This window comes from Protomyctophum parallelum (genome assembly GCF_964188405.1).
Source record: "Protomyctophum parallelum genome assembly, chromosome: 13".
In the NCBI taxonomy this organism is placed as follows: Eukaryota; Metazoa; Chordata; class Actinopteri; order Myctophiformes; family Myctophidae; genus Protomyctophum; species Protomyctophum parallelum.
The window spans coordinates 23,099,261-23,120,243 of NC_139708.1; the positions used below are offsets into that span (position 1 = coordinate 23,099,261).

The 20,983-nt window shown below is 41.5% G+C and overlaps 1 protein-coding gene across 1 annotated transcript; it reads right to left on the bottom strand.

The window, feature by feature from the left end:
• Positions 1 to 1,056: 1,056 nt before the first annotated feature.
• ppp1caa (protein phosphatase 1, catalytic subunit, alpha isozyme a) lies at positions 1,057 to 13,376 on the bottom strand. The gene is made up of 8 exons (XM_083779380.1): positions 13,202 to 13,376; positions 12,829 to 12,938; positions 5,401 to 5,532; positions 4,817 to 5,047; positions 4,599 to 4,703; positions 4,010 to 4,233; positions 2,153 to 2,287; positions 1,057 to 1,512 (listed from the first exon to the last, which is right to left on the bottom strand). The coding sequence occupies exons 2-8, from the start codon at positions 12,881 to 12,883 to the stop codon at positions 1,396 to 1,398; spliced, it is 999 nt and encodes a 332-aa protein (XP_083635506.1). The 5' UTR covers positions 12,884 to 12,938; positions 13,202 to 13,376; the 3' UTR covers positions 1,057 to 1,395.
• Positions 13,377 to 20,983: the final 7,607 nt, after the last annotated feature.

A 20,983-nucleotide genomic window follows, 5' to 3' on the forward strand; every position in this document is an offset into this window, starting at 1 on the left:
AAAGGCAAACTTTGGTTCTTGCCCTCTCTGGAGGGAAACTGTCAGCAACTGTCAAGAGGGCAACTCAAGGGTCATTTCAGCACACTGAAGCCAGACACCAATAAAAGTACAGATGGGGGCACCCTGGTGATTCAATGACCATGTCAAGATTTCAGACTTTCATTCAATTGTCATCCCTCCTATCTGCCACCCCCCGTTCAACATAGTCCTATCCAAATAAAAGTAGAAATATGAATGATACAACATAAGTTTTAAAAGTTGTAATGAGGTCAGTGCCCATTTACGGTAATCTAGATTTAGCTAAACGGCTTTAAAATAAAATGCTTTTCCTGATGTATTATATTCAGACAAGCGCAGACAATGTGGAAAAGGAATACATGAACATGACAAGCCAATGGTAAACACACAGTGGACAGTAGGGTGGCACATTTCAAATAAATGGTTCTCTTTATTCGACTTCCAGATAAGACTAAAAACGCAAAATTCAAACCCTTTGTTTTATGCATCTACAAAAAAAAAAAAAAGAAAAAAAAAAGGAATTTCAGAAAAGAAAAACCATTCCATTTCCATGATTGTATTTTCAATTCTTGGTTTTCAAAGGGGAAAAAATGTTTATAGCTTGAGGTGAATCCATTTAGTTTAAGAATCCATCTGCACAAATCCAACTGGGCTCTCAGTGTGTGGTACAGTATGTGCTGTTACGCCCGATTTACACTTGCATGCCCGTCACTGTGACAAGCAACAAACATAGCAGATCTACAAGCTCAAGACTTTGCAGAGAGATGCATTATGAGCTTGCAGATCTACTATGTTTGATGCACGACACCGACGTGCAACCAAGTATAAATCAGGTTTTACAATTTCACTGTGCAACTTCACCCCGACCCAACCCCCCCAAACCCTCCCTCTCTCCCACCCCACCCACATACACACCTCTCAAACAGGATGTACAAAAGCTTGTGTTTAGCATTAAACAGTGCAGGACCTTAACATAAACAGTAAAGGATCCTTTCTCTCTTCCTCCCCCTTTCCCTCCCCACCCACCCATCCCCCAGGTGAGCATTTACATCACTGAGGGCTTAGGACTCATTTAAATCTACAAAGTGACAGAGTAACAGCAGGGGGTACAGGAGAAAACATACACACTGTATACAACAAACTCCCATCACTGTTGTATTCTCTCGTTCACAGATACACATACACTCACACAATCAGACACACAAACGAGTAAAAATAGTTTTTAGAGAAAAACAAAAAAGCAGAACTGAACCCTGGATACTGTTTGCTTTGTCGCTTTGTTTGGTGAAGAGGGAGAAACAAGTTGGGAGGTAGAGGAAGAGTGTTGTTGAAGCGACAGGGCTGGCTGGTTCTGGGAATAGGATCCAGCAGCGGCTGTTATTTCTTGGCCTTGGCGCCCTTGGCTGAATTTCGAGGTGGGGTGACTGGTCTCCCGGATCCCATTCCACCTCCGCCACCATAAGAATATAACTTCTTATCTGCTGGCTTGAGAATCTGGCAGACGGGACAGAGATGCGTTTTCCTTAAAGCCCATTCAGTTTTGGGTGAAGAGGTGACCATTGAAAACTACATGTCACGCAGCGGTGGTCACCGCTCACATCCGTTTTTATTGACCACGCGGTGGTCACCTCTTCACCAAAAACTGGACTATGAATAGGCCTTTACACAGTTAAAGATAAGGTGACTGCATGTTTCAGACAGTTAAATTAAAATCTACAGTTAAATTAAAATCTACTTTTAATTTAATGGTAATGGACAGTAATGGCCGACTGCCATTTTGGTTCAATTGTGAGGTTCAATTGCTTCAGGTTAAAAGTCACTGATGTTGCCCTTCAAGAGACCAATTTCACCAGAGAAAATAAACATGATAATTCAGGTCAGTATGACTAGGTAGATTCTAAAAGAGCGGTTCTTTTTAGGACTTCTTGAGACTGACAGTATTTAAAACATTGAGGCCTAGAAAACAACAAAACAAACTATGAAAGGTATTCTCAGATTTTTCTAGGACATTCAGGATTCATCTATGATGACTCATTGGGCAAAAAAAAGGGCAGGAAATGCTTAAAGCTAGGCAGCTAAAAACAAAGGTTTAAAGAGATAGTAGGCTGAAAAGCCATGAGGTCTGTCTACCCACCTGGAAGGAGCACATGAGTGTCTCATCCACACTCATCATGGCACCGGCATTGTCAAATTCTCCACAGTAGTTGGGGGCCGAGAATAGCGTAACAAGTTGCCTCTTGGCGAAGAACTCGTATCCATCTTCTACCACCTTCAGGACAAAGATTACATGGCAGTAAATTAAATGTGATATGAGCAGGAACGCAGACTAAAGACTGCAGCATACAGCCAACGCTGAACTTTGTTCGGCTAGGGTAGATCAGCAAGTACCCCATATGGGATACCGGAGAACTCGCCAGTTTACTTTACTGAGGATAGTCGTTTAGAGTTTACACTAGATGAAGTGGGAATGCTAAAGTTTAAACACCAAAGTATAGAAACAATGCAATTCATTAGTAAACAATATCCTGAATTGGTAAGTCTACTATCATTAGTATTCATATACTCAACTTTTTATCATTGAATAGCTGACCATTTAATTGCACAAAATAATTTGATCACTTTGGAAATCAACTATAACATCTGTGGGTTTGATATTCTACCCTGATGAAGACAGCACGTTAGGATAACGATGAAGAATCTTCGCTGAGGCGAGTTGGTAAACTGTCGAGTTCTCCGGATACCATCATATGTTGTTGAGCAGAGTGCCTTGGGATTCTATCTATGCAAGTCCTCTGCAACCATCCGAAATTTGTGTTCGGTAGATTATGTCTATGTTGAAACAATGCCTCTTGGCAATAACTTTTACACCGTTGGAAATCCTGAATATTTCACTTTCAAATGGTGCCCCATTAGTAAGGAACATGCATTTGTGGGATGAGCAGCGCAGTGGAGTATGTGGGTTGCGCCCATGACAAATCTCTGCCAGTGCCAAACGGCTTATCCTGCTGTTGCTATTGACCTGGGGGTACATGGGGGCTTCGTGTCTCCCCATAGGATCCCACTGGAGACAAGGGCCCCAAGTTCCTAAGCTGTTGCACTCTCCCCTTTCTGGGGAAAAACCTCCATTAAACATTAGGACTCAGGACGGGAAAACGAAGGTCTGTCCCTCGGAAACAAAACAGCCCCTTAGGCCTTAATAGCCTGGAAGTCTGTTAGAGTATGATCCTATTGGGAGACAAGGATCCCCCAGGACCCCCGGTTACATGTGTGCACCTGGGGTAGGAAGCTCAAAACAATAACAGCAGAATTACTAAATGTTTCACTAGAAAGAGTGACTGTCGTAAAAGATACCGTGACACCTCCAACAATATTGCAGAGACAGTTTGTTTATTTTTTGGAGCACATCCAGGCTGCTTCACTCATATGGATATGAAGAATCAACTGACTGAGGGTAAATGCTATCGTTACTGCTACAGAATTAGTTACATTTTCAGATTGTATCATATATGAGTGACTGACTGTCGCAAACGATACAGAGACACCTCCCTGACAATAACGCAGAGACAGCTTGTTAAATTTTTGCCCACAGCGATTATATGAAAAGATTTTAAGAGGACCCCATGTTATTCTCCATAGAGAAATTACTTCCGTGAACCAGGGGAATCGAGGGGACGAGCAAGTGACGTCAGGACTTCGGCACTCTATTAGAGACGATTCTAAGATGACCCAATGTTATTCTCCATAGAGAATATACTTCCGCAAACCAGAGCATGAGCAAGTGATGTCAGGCCTTTGGTAGTCTATTGGTTGCAGTAGGCAAAATACAGGTTAAAAGCACCAAGGTTCATTTCCCACATACTGTGGTTTTTAAACCCGTTTCGGCATGCACAATGTCAATGAAATCTTATTACCGGCTCCTCAAAGGCAACAGATATGACCCACAGTTTACTAAAGTTAAACATTGCTTTCAGACTAGTCTAGTTCAATTTACCTGATGTGCCCTACATATAAGGTCCATGTCATGCTTGTGCAAAAATTTGGCGACAACATCCGCCCCAAATGTGAAGGACACCCCGCGGTCATTCTCTCCCCAGCCCAGGACATCTTTGTCGGGGTCAGCCCACAGCAGGTCACACAACAAGCCCTGGTCAGGCACGTCTGTGGGGCGCATCACCCTGCGTACCTGCTCCATAGACTGGAGGTCAGGTGAGAGGCCTGTAAGGAATATGTGGACATGACAAATCACAATCAAATTCTGAGAATAGAATTTTAGAGCCATAAAATGTTTTAATATATTGTATTTGGAACGCAAAATGCTACAGGGTTTAATCCAGTCTGTACCCCTTTTGGTGTTTTAACTAAGCATTATGTTATAATTTATCTGTTGAAAAATAGCAGATCTACAAGCTCGTCTGCTATTTTTGAAAAATCGTAAAAATACGGCACAATTCTTTGAGAGCAAACTTTTATTTATTTATTTCGACGTCAGGCCTGAAAAAACGATAGTGAAGGCAAAAAAAGCAAGACCCCTACTTGTGGTAAAAAGTCGTATATTAAATATGTACACTGTACAGGCCTACCTCCATGGCAGCAGAAGATCTTCTCATCTACAATGGCAGCCACAGGTAAACAATTGAAGCAGTCTGTGAAGGTCTTCCACAGCTTGATGTTATACCGTCGCTTGCCTAATAACAGGTGGGGACAAGATGAGTACTGGCCTGCGTCCAACAATTATGGCATGACACCAATAAATGGGAAAAGCATGTTTGCCATAGACAAGGGTTTGTGTTACACTTACACTCATCATAAAAGCCATAGATACGGTTTATAGAGGCGCATTCGTGGTTGCCGCGCAGCAGAAAGAAGTTCTCTGGATATTTGACTTTGTAGGCAAGCAGCAGGCAGATTGTCTCCAGGGACTGCTTCCCCCTGTCCACATAGTCACCCAAGAACAGGTAATTGCTTTCTGGAGGGAAGCCTCCATATTCAAACAATCGCAGGAGATCATAGTACTGACCATGGACATCACCTGAAGGGGGCAGCAGAGAAGTAAAATTTGAACGCCATGTCTTGACAACAACATGGAATATAGAAGTGGTTAGGGCATACAGGCTACCAGACCATAGACAGAGCAGTCAATGAACACAGTCAAAATACTGTATGTTGCAAAACTTGAAGCTCTGGCTAGGTTCTCATTTCAACTTTATTGCGGCTATTGTTAAAGGGCAACACATTCTAATACACATTCTTACTCTGAGACAGAGAGTAGGAATGCAGTCAGGGTGACAGGTAGGGCAATGGAAATGGCCAGTGAATGTAGCACATCCTGGTGGCTCTCGTTATTTTACAGTCATTGACCCAGGCCAGTTCATTACAACTCACCACAGATTTTAAGAGGAGCCTCTAGTTCAAGCAGGATCGGCTGGCTGAGGAAGATTTCACGAGACTTGAGGCAAAGGCCACGGATCTCGTTCTCCGACAGCTGGACGTTCTTCCCTGGCCGAGAACCCTTAACTGGAAGCAGGACAAAGAGACAGAACAGTGATTAGAAGTGGACCCATGCTCAGTCTGAACACTGTCACACTGTCACACACACACACACACACACAGAATTTGAAGTAAACAAAAGGGGCCTTAAAGGATTACGTAGATGTGTAGAACTTTAACCGATGATGAATGATGAATTTGCAGTTGCATGCAGGTGTGAGTTAGATAGTGTGATCTCAGAAAGTCAGATGCAACTAGTCTGATGTGGCTAAATCAATGAGTGCAAGGTCTGGCTGCTTGTGAAGCTGATCAAACCCAGTCCAAGAGAAGCCCACACAGACAACCCCACTCGATTGGCTTTACTGATGTAACTATAGCAAAGAGCCTGCAAAAGGCTCACAATTTGAAAGAAGCTAGTAAGCATTTGTATATCAAAGATGATCATCTTTACAAAGAAGAAGCAGAGTTGGAATGCCATGAGCTGAGCTGCATTATCACAGTTAAAAAAAAACGTATTGATTAAACCAAATCAGAAAATGTAAAAACTAGTAAAAGTAAAAACTAAACTCAGCTGTTATGTCAGTAGCTCCACTGCTGTTGTCAGATAAGAGTAGTGGAATGTAGCAGGTTTGTCAACTCAAATGGTTTTCACACAGTTTCAGCTATCAAAAGGAAACCATCCATGCATGCATGTTGGCAAGGATTTTGACAAGCAACCCATTTTGTTTTTGTCTGGTAGATAATTGTGGGAAAGTGAAATGAGAACTTTGAGAAAAAGCAGACAATGGCAAAAGTAGATTGCAATAAAGCAGCTGATTATTCCATATAAGTATGTAAGGCAATCACCTGGTGTGTATGAAACAACCTTTCAAGTGTAAGTGTACTCCTTGCCTCCATTAAAAAGGAATTGGAAAAAGGAACCATTTACTGAGTTGACAGTCCACTTACTAGGGGTGTGCAATATGTTTACATTAGATCGTAAACGATTAATGTCTAAATAATTAGGACCGTCACAATCATGACAGTTTACTTGACAATTAACATTCACTGCCATGTATTAATTAATTAATTCTTACACCAGTGTGGAATTATCCACGTCATGAGATTGAAGATCTGCCATTTCCACTATTTTGGAAAATGTATGTATTTAACATGGAAAATAATTTATTATGCACAATAAACAGTAATGCCATCATCTAAAAAGAAAAGTGATTTATATTATATCTCTGCTGTCTGGAAGAAACCACCTAACTCCCAAATGTTCCTTTTTGAGGAAATGAAAAAACATCCAGCTCAAGTGGAGTTAGGTTTTTGTTGAAGCGCTTTAATACTTTTCACTGGTTCACAAACGTGTTAAAAAAAGGCTAAATGGGTTAGCTGGTTTGGCAGATTTGAGTATCTAGGTGGTTTTCACCGAAGCACTTTAATACTTTCCATTGGTTCAATTTTTTTTAACCAACACACGGACGAAAAAGGGTGTTCAATAGCATTGAACACAAATAAAAATAAAAATCCTCAAAAATAGAGTTTCTTCAGGACAGCAACGAATGATATGTATTAAATTGGGACAGGGCTATCCACAATCTGCCTTTACAGAGACATTGTTACCATCATGATACAGTGCACATTCCATCAGTTGCAATTCCTCATACAGAAGTGCAACGTGTCGCTCGCAAAAAAGAACAGATCAGACCAAGAAGGTAATGCTTCACGTTAGCTTGTGGATCTGTTCTTTTTTAATCACACTTCCAAAGTTCCTCTCCCTTTTTTGGCACTGTCAGTGTAGCAGCAATGGATGAATGACAACATAAAGACGAGAAACAAGTTGGTCCCTAAAAACTATTCGTCTGCAATTTGAAACTGATTTAGATTCTGTTTTTTGGGTAAAAACATTATGAAATGATTTAAGCATTATTTGGAAAGATAAGATTTGCTCGTTGGAGGGCAACAAAGCAAATCTTTGTAACTACCTCTATGGAAAGGGCTCCCAGTGCGAGAGGGACTCCCAGCTGCAACACAAATAAATGTCTAATGAAGGCATTAACAGTAATTCTCAACCCTTTAAACTTCAAGGACCCATAGTTTGATTTATGCATTAGGCCACAGATCCCGTTTTGATACACAAGGTCTATTGACATAAGGAGCACAGTGCAACGTCACTTGCTGTGTCACTCCCCATGTGAAAAGACAATTGTGAAAACACCATCCTGTAATTCCAGTGTTCACTTTGGAACGAAATATGGGCTATATGCACACAGAATAACTCCTCCAACTTCCAACTGCTTCCCTACTTCCTTCACAGGTTTTACCGATGATACTAATTAAGGCTCTGTTCCATTTAGTGTAAATCTCAATTATTCTTCATTTCAAGGAGACCCATAACTCTTGAGACCTACAGACCTGTACAGGGCCATTTGGAACACACTCAAGGACACTTTGAGAACCACTGGTGTAGCAGAGCATTTCCAGTGAGCAAACACGCACAATAGCAGCACCCCGACTCTGACCAGAATGGAACAGAGCCTTCATCATTAGCATCAGCAATAACACCTGTTAGGGAAGTAGCCCCCCCCCCCACAAGTTCTTTCCAAAATGGCGTGAATCGAGATGGTGGTGCCGATAGACCTGCGTCTCAGACACATAAGAAAAGAGGCATTCAACTCATCCACCATGCGTCCACACACTCACTGTTCACATCAAATTACAAAACAAATCCATGGACACTGCCATCTTGCATGGCCAGCATCCTATTTTATTCTACGATATTATGAACGTCAAACTCTTGTCAGCTGCGCCCCATCATCTGTGCACTGCTAGACAATGAATCCACACCCTTTCACCCCACAACTGACAGTCCTGGGAGCCAAGGAGCACGCTTTTCTAGTTGGGATTACTAGTAGCTACTAGCTAGTGAATGTTATTATGTTAGCTTACATACCACCAGGTCTTAAAAGATTATAGGGAGAAACACTGCATTTCCATACGTAGCACGACAGGTTTTGCGAGACTTTCCACACTCATTTGGACAAGTTTCTCTTTACCTTCTATGGAAAAATCAGGCAAGCTTTAATGAAAACTGAGGCTAAGATGGTGATAAGTTGTGTTGTCAGTGATATGATATACATGATAAACGATATAGCATTTTTGAGTAATGACACTTTACTTAAAAAAAGGCAAAATTGTTGGACCCACAGGTGATCTCTCAAGTGGGTCACATGGAAATTAAGTAGGCCACTAGGCCCCGAATATTTTGTGGTTTGACAAATATGATTGTGCTATATTTGAATTTATTGACCATTTGTTTGGACGACACCAGTCAACTAAGTATATAGGGCTTTGGTGTTTTAACTCTACAATAGTTAATATTTTAGTTGTCTACCTGCACCCGTCCAAAATCCTGATGGTGGTGCTGAGTCATTTTAAGGTGCATTCACCCCGGATGGATAAAAATAATTCAGTGAATCACTGGCAACGCGGCACTGTTTTTCGGGCATGTTATGAACGTGGAAATGTGTTTCGGCTTGTTTTGATGGTCAAGAAACTGACATGACTGCACACACTCAACATGGCACCGAGTGGCTGTTTTAATATGATTTCAACATGGATTTGTCGTTCACAATGTAGCGTTATAGAGTAAAAAAAAATAGCATGCATCCCATCCTGTGGATGCATCGATTGTGAGTTTTACCACAATCGAGGACCAGGTGTCCTTTCAGATTATTTTGCATCAGAAACACAGGGCGGATAGTGCTCAACATCATTGCTTGAGGCAACTAAGTATGCAACAGCATAGATTACATTATTAGACATTATGATGGCTAGCTGTGCAATGTAGGCACAGGCATCATTTAAGAAACAAGGGGACCACACTTAAGCACCATTTCACCATACAGACTGGCAGTAGAATGAAGTCGGGAGATCAGTCTTTTGGAAGGTGTGAAAAAAAGTTGCTGAATGCACCTGAGAGCTGACACCGACAGATGGCTACTATGGTTCTAAAAATAGCCTATGGCTTGATGGTGTTTTTCAACAACAAACACACACGTGCATGCTTAAATCATTTGAGAAATTATAAAAAGATAACTGCTGCACACTGCAGGGTGCCCATTAAATTTTTCGACAACAGATCTACACTGACGCTGGTTTGGTGGGAGAAAATAAATGTTTCCCAAAGTAGGGACACCAGGTTGAAAAGAAGAAAAAATAATGAAAGTATGGTTGCACACTAGAAACCGTGTCTACATGCGTTTCAGTTTCACATGTGGATGGATGGGCGTAGACTGAGATCATAGACTGTAAAAAAACAAAAAACTGATTAATCAAAAATACATTGAGATTAAAAGCAAACTCTAGGGGTGGCAATTGCCATCCCCTGGGACCCCAATTGACGCCCCTGAATGTAGGTGGGCTTGTGCAACAGCAGGATACATGAGCAGCATACGAGAAGATCACATAAGTGCACAGATTACTTCATACATGTTGGCAAAGGAATAGTATCACGTTTTTCCGGTGACATTACCTTTCTGGCAAAGTGAAGCTTTCTATAACAAACATTATATGGGTGTGATTGATTTAACCGTTGTTAGCTATTCAACACCGAAATACACAGCCACAAGCCAACAGCTTGAAATGGCAAGCAAGCATAGCCAAGTGGGATGATTATTAGAACAGCAAGTAAAAACTTGTGAATTGAATCTATACACATTTGTTAAGGGTTAAGTAGAAACCACCAATGGGTGTGAAGAAAAAACATGAAGCGGCCTCCATCTCAAGGCACCAACTACAAACATTGCCCTCAACAGTGAGAAGTAGGTATAAATACTGTAGCGGTGCTCGTCACTTTAAACCTGGATTATGACCAGCTAAGCCATCACAGAGCTTATTCCAAAGTTAGCCACATAGCCGATGGGCAACCGTGAGCTTAGTTAGATTGGGGTGTGGGAGAGAGGCTGGGGGCCACGGACAAAAGGCTTTCCGCTGTGTTGAGCACGGGCTAGAAAAGAAAAAGTTGGGCCAGCACAATAGCAAAGCCATTGGAGGGGAGTAGGGAGCAGCAGAATCAACAGTTTGTTTTGGTGCCCATCTCCATGCCCCGTGCTGGGTGCCGTTGTGGGCAGGATTATGTGACGTCATGCTCCCCAGACATACTACTAGCAAGATAGACAAGTTCATAAAGACCTTCTAATGGCTAATCTAACTGAGACCTCTCACTATCCAAACACATTTAATTGGTTTGATCTGCAAACACAGGCAGGTGGGTTTGCTGAGCTGTGAAGGCGATAATTTTGTCACTACATAATGTTACATCAAAAGACTGTTATTCCTTGCTCAATAAATGTTTGCTCAGAAGTAGACGGGTTGGATTAATAATATATGAACATTACATGTGTATTGATATATTCCAACCACTGAAGCCACAATCTGAAACTGGCAACAAAAAAAAAGGGTCAGCTAGGTTACATAATAGGATATAAATACTGCCATTATATCGGGCCGGTTTGTTTTCTCCTGGGTTTGGCAGACAACCTTATCATGGCCCAAGTAAATCTGTGTACAAAACAGTCCTGCAGCTGCTGGGGCCCACAGTCAAAGTCAAACTCCCAGGAGGTTCAAGCTGTACACACACATTTGTGAATAATCAAAATCACTTACACCAGCACAACTTTAACGTATGTAATGTAAACAAACAAATACAAGGTATTAGCCAAATGTATTCAAGATAGACATTACCCTGTACCACACACATTTAAAAACAGAACACCCACCAACTGTACCCAACTTTCCATGAGAACGACCACAGGCAATACAGATGTAATAAATAACATAATTGCCAAAGAAGAGTCATCAAGTCCATCCGAGTTAGTAACGTTCTTATGAATCACAGGTAAACAATAAACATACATTCATTTCTACGGTAACCAGTCATAGACAAGAATGGATGCAGTGCAAATGTGCTATGCACCTGCGCTGCAAGGATAGAGGATATTAAACCAAGTCTACAGTGTTCTGGAGCTCACAACCTTGTTCCTGTGATTAATATGAACTATATACCATTAATTCATGCTTCTCTGTGATAACCCATTATACAACCATCATCATGTGGATCTTAAGATGGGGAAAATAGTAAGACCAGTATTTTCATACACCAACTACAACCATGATGAATACATGTCTCACAGCAGGCAGTTTAGACATTTTACATTATAGTTAGGAATTTTCTGATTGGGAATTTTAAAGCAAATCCTGCTCACCAAATGTTAATGTCAGTCTAAAAAATTAACCTAATAAAATGATTCACAAGAATAGTAAAAAGCCATTCTTTAGCTTCTGAACTGAATGATTAACATATGCGTTTTGCAATGTGTAAATGACAACTATGCTTTTCCAACTAGTGACACAGGAGTAACAAAAATATGACTGTTTTGCTTGATAAAATCTAGAGTGAAGCAATAGGTAATTAGTTACAAATCTTCCATTCAAACCAAACAGGCACCCAGTGAAAGCATCCTTTCCCATTAAACTCATAGCTCGGGAACCATTGGATCTCAAGGCTACTTATTTGCTACAATGATAAATTGTATACTGCTGTTACTGCCCACCTAACTATTCACATTTAGCACAAATAGGGCATATAATAGACTTTAGATTTGGAGAGATAAAGCTATGGCTGTAGAAAACTGTGATAATATAATATATTTATTTAGATGTAAATAATTCAAAACAGATACTGAACAAAGATTAATTTAAAACCATGCTGCTACATTGTTCTGATATCAAAGGCACCTTTTGGATTAGTTGAAATATGAGTGTATGAGTGTAAAAATACAAAAAATATAAATGTATTATTTAATTTAAATGACTTGTTGCATAATTGCAAATAGTTCTGTATCGTTGCAGGCCATGGTCTCTTAGAAATCAGCAGGCTGGAAAGTAATAGTTAAACTAGTATTCCATCTACAAGGGGGTGTAAGCCAGGCCAACACATGCTACTTCACTGCGTGTACTGTGCACATTTCTCAGAATCTCAACCAAATAATGCATAGCAGCAATTAAGATCTATAAAAACAGCCAAATGGATTGGATTCCCCCCAAAGTAGTATCACAAACTTGAGACATTTTTGTCCGCAAGAACAAACAATAACGCTCGTTCAAAGTGTGTGTGGGCTTGGCTAGCACTACTGTATGCAACTCAGCTGACTAGCGTTGACTTACCAAATGTTCCAGGAAATACACACCAAAACAATTAACCAAACCACCATGAAGATTGGTACATTATTTACATAGCTTTGTACAGTGAGCGTTTAAAATGCGAGTCCTTCTCACCTTCCAAGAGACGCTGAATTATGGAGTCGATGTTTAATTTGTCCGGCTCCGCCATTTTCTTTATTTTTTTGACGTTCTCAGTCAGTCAGCACCTTTATGTCATGCAGCACCTTCGATTGTAAGAACAGAAGCGAACAAAAGACGGACATTCAGTCGGTTATTCACAGCATTCCCTGGCCTATAGCTAGTGTAGTGAGCACATCTCTCAGTAGAGCTATGTTAGCTGACTTGAGCAATCACTCACTGAGCTGACGGTGGAAGCTAAGCTAACTAGCAACTAGGAAATGGGTTAGCAACACGGCTAAACTAGCATAGCAAGTTAGCCAGCGTTATTAGCAAAGATTATATATAGCCACGTTAAACAGCACCAGACCTTGTCCTCGACTGAACAACGATGCCTCCGGGTGTAGATCACGATGCTGAGGGTGTGTTTGTTTTCTTTTCTAGTTTCAATGTAGTCCGTTTCCCTCCGCAAGTCAGGCCCCTTCCCTTGTCTTCCCCCAGGCCAGCAGCAGCAGCACGGAACTTTAAAAGGGGCAAGGGCCGTGTTTTTTTTCAGACTCTTGAAAAGAGGTTGATTCACGGCCAGTTCTTTGGATTTTACTACATCCTGATTGGCTCACTGTACCATTTTAAAAGCCCAACTCTCGCACCGGATTGGATAGGCACCGCATCGGTCTGTACAGTAGCGCTGCCCAGCCCCCGGTCGTTTCACGATGACATCAATGGTCAAATGCCCCAAAAGAGTGACACCAAGTGGTCAAAGTTCGAATTGCACAATAAAACAGGTGTAGCCTAATCAGCTCTATGCGTTTAATATGAATATGATGTTTACAAACTCCGGTCTTTGGTACAGTAGGTAGGTGGCGGCGAAATACACCTTTAATGTTCGTAGTAGTAGTTGTTCTAAAGCATGTCAGCATATCTAAAGTTGATATGGAAATAAAATTGCTGAATGTTCTGACAGATATATTTGGGTATGTTACTGTGACTATTAAAACAGTTATATTGTGGGTCTGTGGGCATATGCTTTACCATAAAAATGGTTTTGTCGTATATTTACAGACATTGTCAGCATTGGAACAAACCCTGTTTTTGCTATAGGCTGGGCAGAGTAAGTGCCAGGATGCCTTTCCCAAACGATCTAGCCATTTCCTGCATGGCAAAGGAACTGACCAACCTCTCAGCTTGTCAACCTTTGACATCAGCACCTATAGATGGTCAGAGGCCACATCAGCCGAGGACCGAGGTAGGTGACCAAACTCAACTGAAGACACCAAACATTCAGAATGGTCTTGTAGATTGTAGATGGTCTGAGTTGGTATCCTCTCCTGTCTGAGCTGTTCCACTTGGACTGTGTCCCTGAGGGTTGCATCGTACCAATTTTAATTGATTGATTGAAATATGTATTAACAGTTTGCAGAATTACAGTACATTTCAAGCACAAACTCAATACAAAGACTGTTAACTGTGAGTGGACGACCCAATTAAGCATTACACTTACAACAGGGTCCACCATGTTCAATTCATCAAAACATTTAGAGACATACAAATAGACACAATGATTGATTGATTGATTGATTGATTGATTGATTGATTGATTGATTGATTGATTGATTGATTGATTGATTGATTGATTGATTGATTGAAGTAAGTGCCGTAAGAGTACATTTCAAGCACAACTCAATACAAAAACTGTTAACTGTGAGTGGACGACACCATAAAGCATTACACTTGTTTACAAGAGGGTCTACCTATATGATGCATTGTCGATCAGTTACTTATACCATGTGACAGGCTGACAGCCTTGCACGTTGGAATCATTGAGCTGTTGGGATGCAATATAAATCAATCACGTGGTACACATTGGTGTAGCCGTATGCAGTTTTTGACACAGGGATGTTAACGTTTAAAAACGTAAGCAGTTTGCTTATCTGCAACCCTGCCTAGAAAGTGTTTAATGCTGTATGCAGAGGTTAAAGCCAAAAAAATCCCAAGACTGAAAAATTTCAGACCAATTTTCAAACAATGTGGCGAACCCCCCACATTTGCATCGATCTACCCCTGTCCTAGACGGCGATAAAAGTTGGTGTAAAATAAATAAAAAACATGGCGCGCGCAGCGCACGTACACCACATCAGTGCTTCCTGCAGGAAAAAGCTTTGGCATGGTGCTGGGCACGGGGGGACCTTCTGGCGTGCGGCCAGAAGGTCATGCGTGCCGAAAATGTTGATTAATTGATTGATTCATAAATTAAGATTAATTTGTATTATTGCTCTTGTATTGCTATTGGAGATACTGGGGAGGCACTGGGGGGGGGGGGGGGGGCACTGGGTAGGAAATGCATGGGGAGGCACTGGGGGACACTGGGGAGGCACTCTGCAGACACTGGGGTGGCACTGGGGAGGTACTGGACATTTCATATCACACACACCATGATTTATACTAGCCCCCCTTTTTCTTTTTGCAGCTAAGCATGGCGTGATTTATTTCAAGCATGGCACAGCGCCATACCAATATGTTTCCCCAAAGTTACCTTTACCGAATGTGTGTCAATCCATGCTTCATTTTATAGAAGCAGCTTTAGAAGTTATGTTGTATTATTAGGCGGGTAAGAATATGGTTTGACCCCAAAACATTTTTAACAAAAGGTTTCTCAACTTTTTTTGTAGTATTAGGTGTCCTTAATAACATACTAAAACATAACATACTAAAACATACTTGACCACCCGAAAGGTGTTCTTTTCAAGATGGCCGCCGCCAGTTCTTAAAATACCATTACTCCTCCATTATTCATCCTAGAAAAATAATTTTGGTGTCTAACCCAATGTTTTGGTTATCTCTAGGAATCCAATTAGCATATATAAATTATATATAAAAGTACAATGATATTAAAGCAATTGTGTATAAGTTTATAACAGTGTAATAGGACATTTCCCATTTCTATAATGCCGTACTGCCCAGGATTGGTGAATTAATCACCTATACACAATTCACATTCTGTTGAAGCTTTCAGGAGATTTATTTTGATACCATAACAATAAGGAATATATTCATTATTACTGGGTGGTGCTGTCATGTGACATTTGTAAAAGCATGGCTGCCAAGTGATAGACTGCATGGGAATATTACACAAATCATGGAATACATTTACAGAGAATGTCTGCACTATTTTGTTTGTAAAGGTGTCTGGCAATAATAAAAATAAGTCCCCTATAGGGTAGTGGTTCCCAAACTGTGGGCCGGGACAAACATTGTGAAAATAGGCAATCTATAAAAGCTCACAACGCTGAGTGTCTTTGCACCAAACACACTCAGTCAGTAGAACCAAATGGCCACTTGTCTGGTCTATGGGGAAGATGGACTCCTCAGTGGGGATACAGTGGAGAGATTCGAGAGAAATGGCCCCTCATGGGCCTAGAGACTAGAGAGGTTGTGTAAGTCAGTACAGAGCTATCACACATGTATCTTGGTATATAGGCAGGTGGTGGAGTGTCGCACGGATATAGGGTTCAGTTATGCTTGTCACAGACATCTTTTTATTCCCGAGACTGTAGTAGTTGTGTGTGTAAAATTAATTTCACATTTACTTTGTGTTTGGTACTGCTGGCAATAACCTTGAACCCTGGGCTCCAGTCTCGGTCTCCCCATAGAATCCCAATCTAACCTCCCTCCACACTGTGTCCCTGCTGCTATCCAACAAACAAGCATTTTTCTCTGCATAGACCTAATGGTCAGACTGCATGTTTGAGGGGTGCTAGGCCCTCCAATGCATGTCTTTTAAAGTCATGTGGCAGCCAAGACTATGGACTTTAATGTTTGTTTAGGGTACTAAATGACAATGTAGGATGACATGTGGCCGATATAAGTACAGTGGGCGCCCCTCGTTTCGTGATTTTTGCATTTTTGTACTAGCTGTTCTAGAGAGGGGAGAGGACATTCTGCGCCATAATGATCAGTCACTGAGGGCCCCAGTAATATTAATGGTCAGCCACCAACCAGACGCCGACTCTCCTGTGAGCCAGTCCGACATAGGGAAACCCCTGTCTGCCTGACAAACAATCATGCACCACGTGGAGGTCTTATAACCACCACTATGTGGGTCTCACGCTCCTGTATACCTATGCCCACTCTAAGCGCCTAGCTCAAAGCCAGCAGGAGGTCCATTTCGGACCAGCATACATACATTTAGGAAAACGACTGTCTGCCTTACAGTCTTGCAACATGTGGAGGTCTTATAACCACCATCAGTGGAGACTGTCCTCACTACCTATGCTAACTCAAGAGGTCCTATCTCGGGAGTAAGAGCCAGCATGGTCCACATGGGACCAGTGGGACTAGTGAGCCAGGCGACATACGTAGGAACACTCCTCCCAGTCTAAGCTAAACGCCAATTCCTTAGTTTCTACCTCCTCCACACTCCGTTCTCCAGCATGCCATGACTTAGAAATCGTTTGAATCCCAAATGCTAATTTGCTTTTGGAGGGGTTGAGAATGAGGCGTATCATTTCTCCTCCTCTACATGACAATCCTCGGAGCTCCGGAATTGTCCAACAATCCAACTGTGTGACATGTCATGATTGCTGTTACTTCAAAACGATGCAGGTCTATTCCCCCCTCCTGGACATGCGGAATGTATACTTGAATATTGGAATGTGGCTATTGCAATGCACAACATGGAGGTCTTAGAACTACCACCACAGGGACAGACAAGCCACAATCTCTCAAGTGCCCCATAGCTTTAATGGGACATGTACTGTATGAGCCACCTCAGACATGCAGAGAGGAGAAGACCATGAGGGTCTTCTTAACTTTGCTCTTCTGTGCTCCAAGTCCCCAGGGAGAAATCCAGTGACCCCCACTCCCCATACTCCCCTGTACCCACCTGAGGGGAACCCTAGGCCCACTAAACTCTAGACCGGACCCCCTTTACTTTCTCACCCAACCCAACCTATCATAGGCCCCTCTGCACCCGGTAGAGAGGTTCTGACTACTCTGCACTAAGAGTAAATAGAGCGTTGCAGTCCCGCCCCCTCAAGAGACCCGGAAAATAAATCACCGTTCATTTTCCTCATAGACTTTTCAAAAAGTATTTATTTAAAGACGGTTACGCTGCGGACAAAGCCAACTCTTGTGACAAATCATGACAATAAGAATAAACACAATGTTTTGGGCCAAACAAAGAATTAGAAAGTAGAAAAAAACGGCAGGTTACAACACTTGTTGTTTTTCTTCTTTGTAATTATTTATTTGGTCCAAAATATTGTGTTTGTTGTCATGATTTGTCACGACAAGAGTTGGCTTTGTACGACGCTTATAAGGTCTTTAAATAAATACGTTTCGAAATGTCTATGGGAAAAATGCATTGGGAATTATTTCCTGGGCCTGGCGTCGTCATGAAAGGGGGCGGGACTGTGACGCTCTATAATGCAAGAAATTAGTTTTGGGTGGGGTGTATAATGATGAATTATTTACAGTAGTTTGAGCCAAATTGTATCCACGAGCTATCCAAAATGTTTAAATATTGCAATCATGTATGCCATTATCTATCAACTGACAATATTCTCTGCCACAACCTTCTGAATTACTGAAAATTGTGACTATTAGTTTTGTTGTGTTTTGAGGATATCTTGAAACCTTATTCCAAAAAATATATAAATATTCAGACATTTATTAAATATTTAGTTTAGTTAACTTGAAACTGGTGACTATTTCAGAGGGTTTTAACAGAGTCACAAACACAATATTGGATTCACAATTATCTAATTGTATCTCTGCAATTTGGACAAGTTCAATGGACTCCTAGACCCCAAAAACATAGGTTTAGACACAAAAGGTACTTGTCTATGATGAATAATGAAGGAGTTAGGCTATTTTAATGGTTTTTAGGCCATCTTGGACGCCATCTTGAAAATAACACCTTTCGGGTGGTCAAACTTTGGTAAACTTTTAGTATGTTATTAGGGACACCTAATACTACAAAAAACTGTTGAGAAACCTTTTGTTACAAATTTTTTGGGGTAAGGTGCTTTTTTTTCATAGATTTACTTGCCTATATATTGCTAGTCTGGCCAATCAATAAATACTCATATTGAAATTACTGTAGGGCTTGACTTTACAGCCAGTCTGAGGTTAAGAAATTCCACAGAAAAGGGAAATAGAATCTCAAGAAGGGTGAAGTGGTCTGATCCTCCTCTGGTGTGTGTGTGTGTGTGTGTGTGTGTGTGTGTGTGTGTGTGTGTGGGTTCACACTCTATAACATACGACGAATTAGACCGTTCCTCACCCAGGAATCAGCCCAGCTCCTAATCCAGACAACAGTCTTGTCAAAACTCGACTACTGTAACTCCCTCCTTACTGGCCTACCAGCATGTGCACTTAAGCCTCTCCAGCTGATCCAAAATGCAGCAGCTCGCTTGGTCTTCAACCAGCCAAAATTCTCACATGTCTCCCCCCTGCTCCGCTCCCTCCACTGGCTCCCGGTCGCTGCCCGCACAGAATACAAAACTCTGATGCTGGCATTCAAAGCAACCAAAGGTATGGCTCCCCCATATCTTACAAGTATGATTGAACCCTACAAACCCTCCCGCGCACTCAGATCAGCCAACGCAGGGAAGCTGGAAGTACCCTCACTAAAAACGCCGGGACAACGCTCCACACGTCCCAAACTCTTCTCCCTTCTGGCTCCAAAACTGTGGAATGCACTTCCCATTGCAGTCAGAACTGCAGCATCACTCCCAATCTTCCGCCGTAGCCTGAAAACCCACCTTTTCAGACTCCATCATGGCCCATAGCACTTACCCTACCCCCTTAGATAGCATTTATGTTGCCTTAGATAGCATTTGATACAGACTTATAGCATGTTATGTAGACAGCACTATAATTGTATTGTATTTAGTCATAGCACGCCATAGTACATATGTATAGCATAGTAGTAAATATGTATAGTTTATATGTATATATAGTATTATATGTATAGTGTATGTATAGTTTCATTATATGTATGTATAGTTTCATTATATAGATATTCCACTGTTACTTTCTTAGCTTACGCATGTTTCATGATAAATGCTTTTATGTGATGTATTCCCATGCTTTTGTTCTTGCTTAAATGTAAGTCGCTCTGGATTAAGAGCGTCTGCTAAATGCCTAAATTGTAAATTGTAAATTGTAAATTGTAAATTGTGTGTGTGTGTGTGTGTGTGTGTGTGTGTGTGTGTGTGTGTGTGTGTGTGTGTGTGTGTGTGTGTGTGTGTGCGTGCGTGCGTGTGTGTGTGTGTGTGTGTGTGTGTGTGTGTGTGTGTGTGTGTGTGCGTGCGTGCGTGCGTGTGTGCGTGAGTGTGTCTGCGTGTCTGTGTGCGTGCGTATGTGCGTGTGTACAGTACTATAGAGACTATATTGACTGTATAACTGTATACGTGAGGAGTACCCTCTCGAAAACGAGATATTGTATCTCAATTTCAATCATCATAGGCTATGATGATACTTTGCAACAGCTTTGTGTTGTTTCACAACAATCATTTCCCTATCCCTCTTTCCCATGATCCACAAATCCATGACACTCAGATCACTATTACGTAAATGTTCAGCCCACTCAGTCTCCTAAATTAGTCTGCTGACATACGTCACCCATAGTTTCGACAGAGAGGAGAGGCCATCGTATGCAGAGATGTGGAATACTGGGCATGACTTATTTGTTCGGCATTTAAATCCAAGAAATCCAAGTGACTCATTGTTTTCATTGTTGTCACAACTACAGTATTTTAGCTTTTTGGGGAGGTTTTTCCATAGCCTGGAGGGGTCCAGACACAATTACATATTAATATAATTGTGGTAAATCAAGATAGAGTTCTATAGGGCAATAAAATGTTTGTTTTTGTTTCAGTCATGGACCAATAATTTTGAAAACATGCAATTACATATTATCATCATCATCCTTCGAGTGCCCTCGAGATCTGCGACACAAGCTGCTTCCACTGGTCTCTGTTGCTCATTGCCACACCAAGTTCATTCACAGTCAGTCCTGTGTCCCTACTCAGAACATCTGGATAAGTGAGAGGTCGTGTTCCTCTTGATGGGCAGGGTAGTCTCCACAGAAGATTATCCGAAATGACCTGGTCTTTTGCTCTGTGGCAGTGTCCAGCAAAGCGGAGTC

What these genes read in the sequence shown, in the direction of transcription:
- ppp1caa (XM_083779380.1), bottom strand. Translation starts at nt 12,883, where the DNA reads ATGGCGGAGCCGGACAAATTAAACATCGACTCCATAATTCAGCGTCTC. An exon ending in CTATGGCTTTTATGATGAGT is followed by an intron (nt 4,704 to 4,816) that starts GTAAGTGTAACA and finishes ACCTGTTATTAG; the next exon opens with GCAAGCGACGGTATAACATC. An exon ending in GATCTTCTGCTGCCATGGAG is followed by an intron (nt 4,234 to 4,598) that starts GTAGGCCTGTAC and finishes TATTCCTTACAG; the next exon opens with GCCTCTCACCTGACCTCCAG.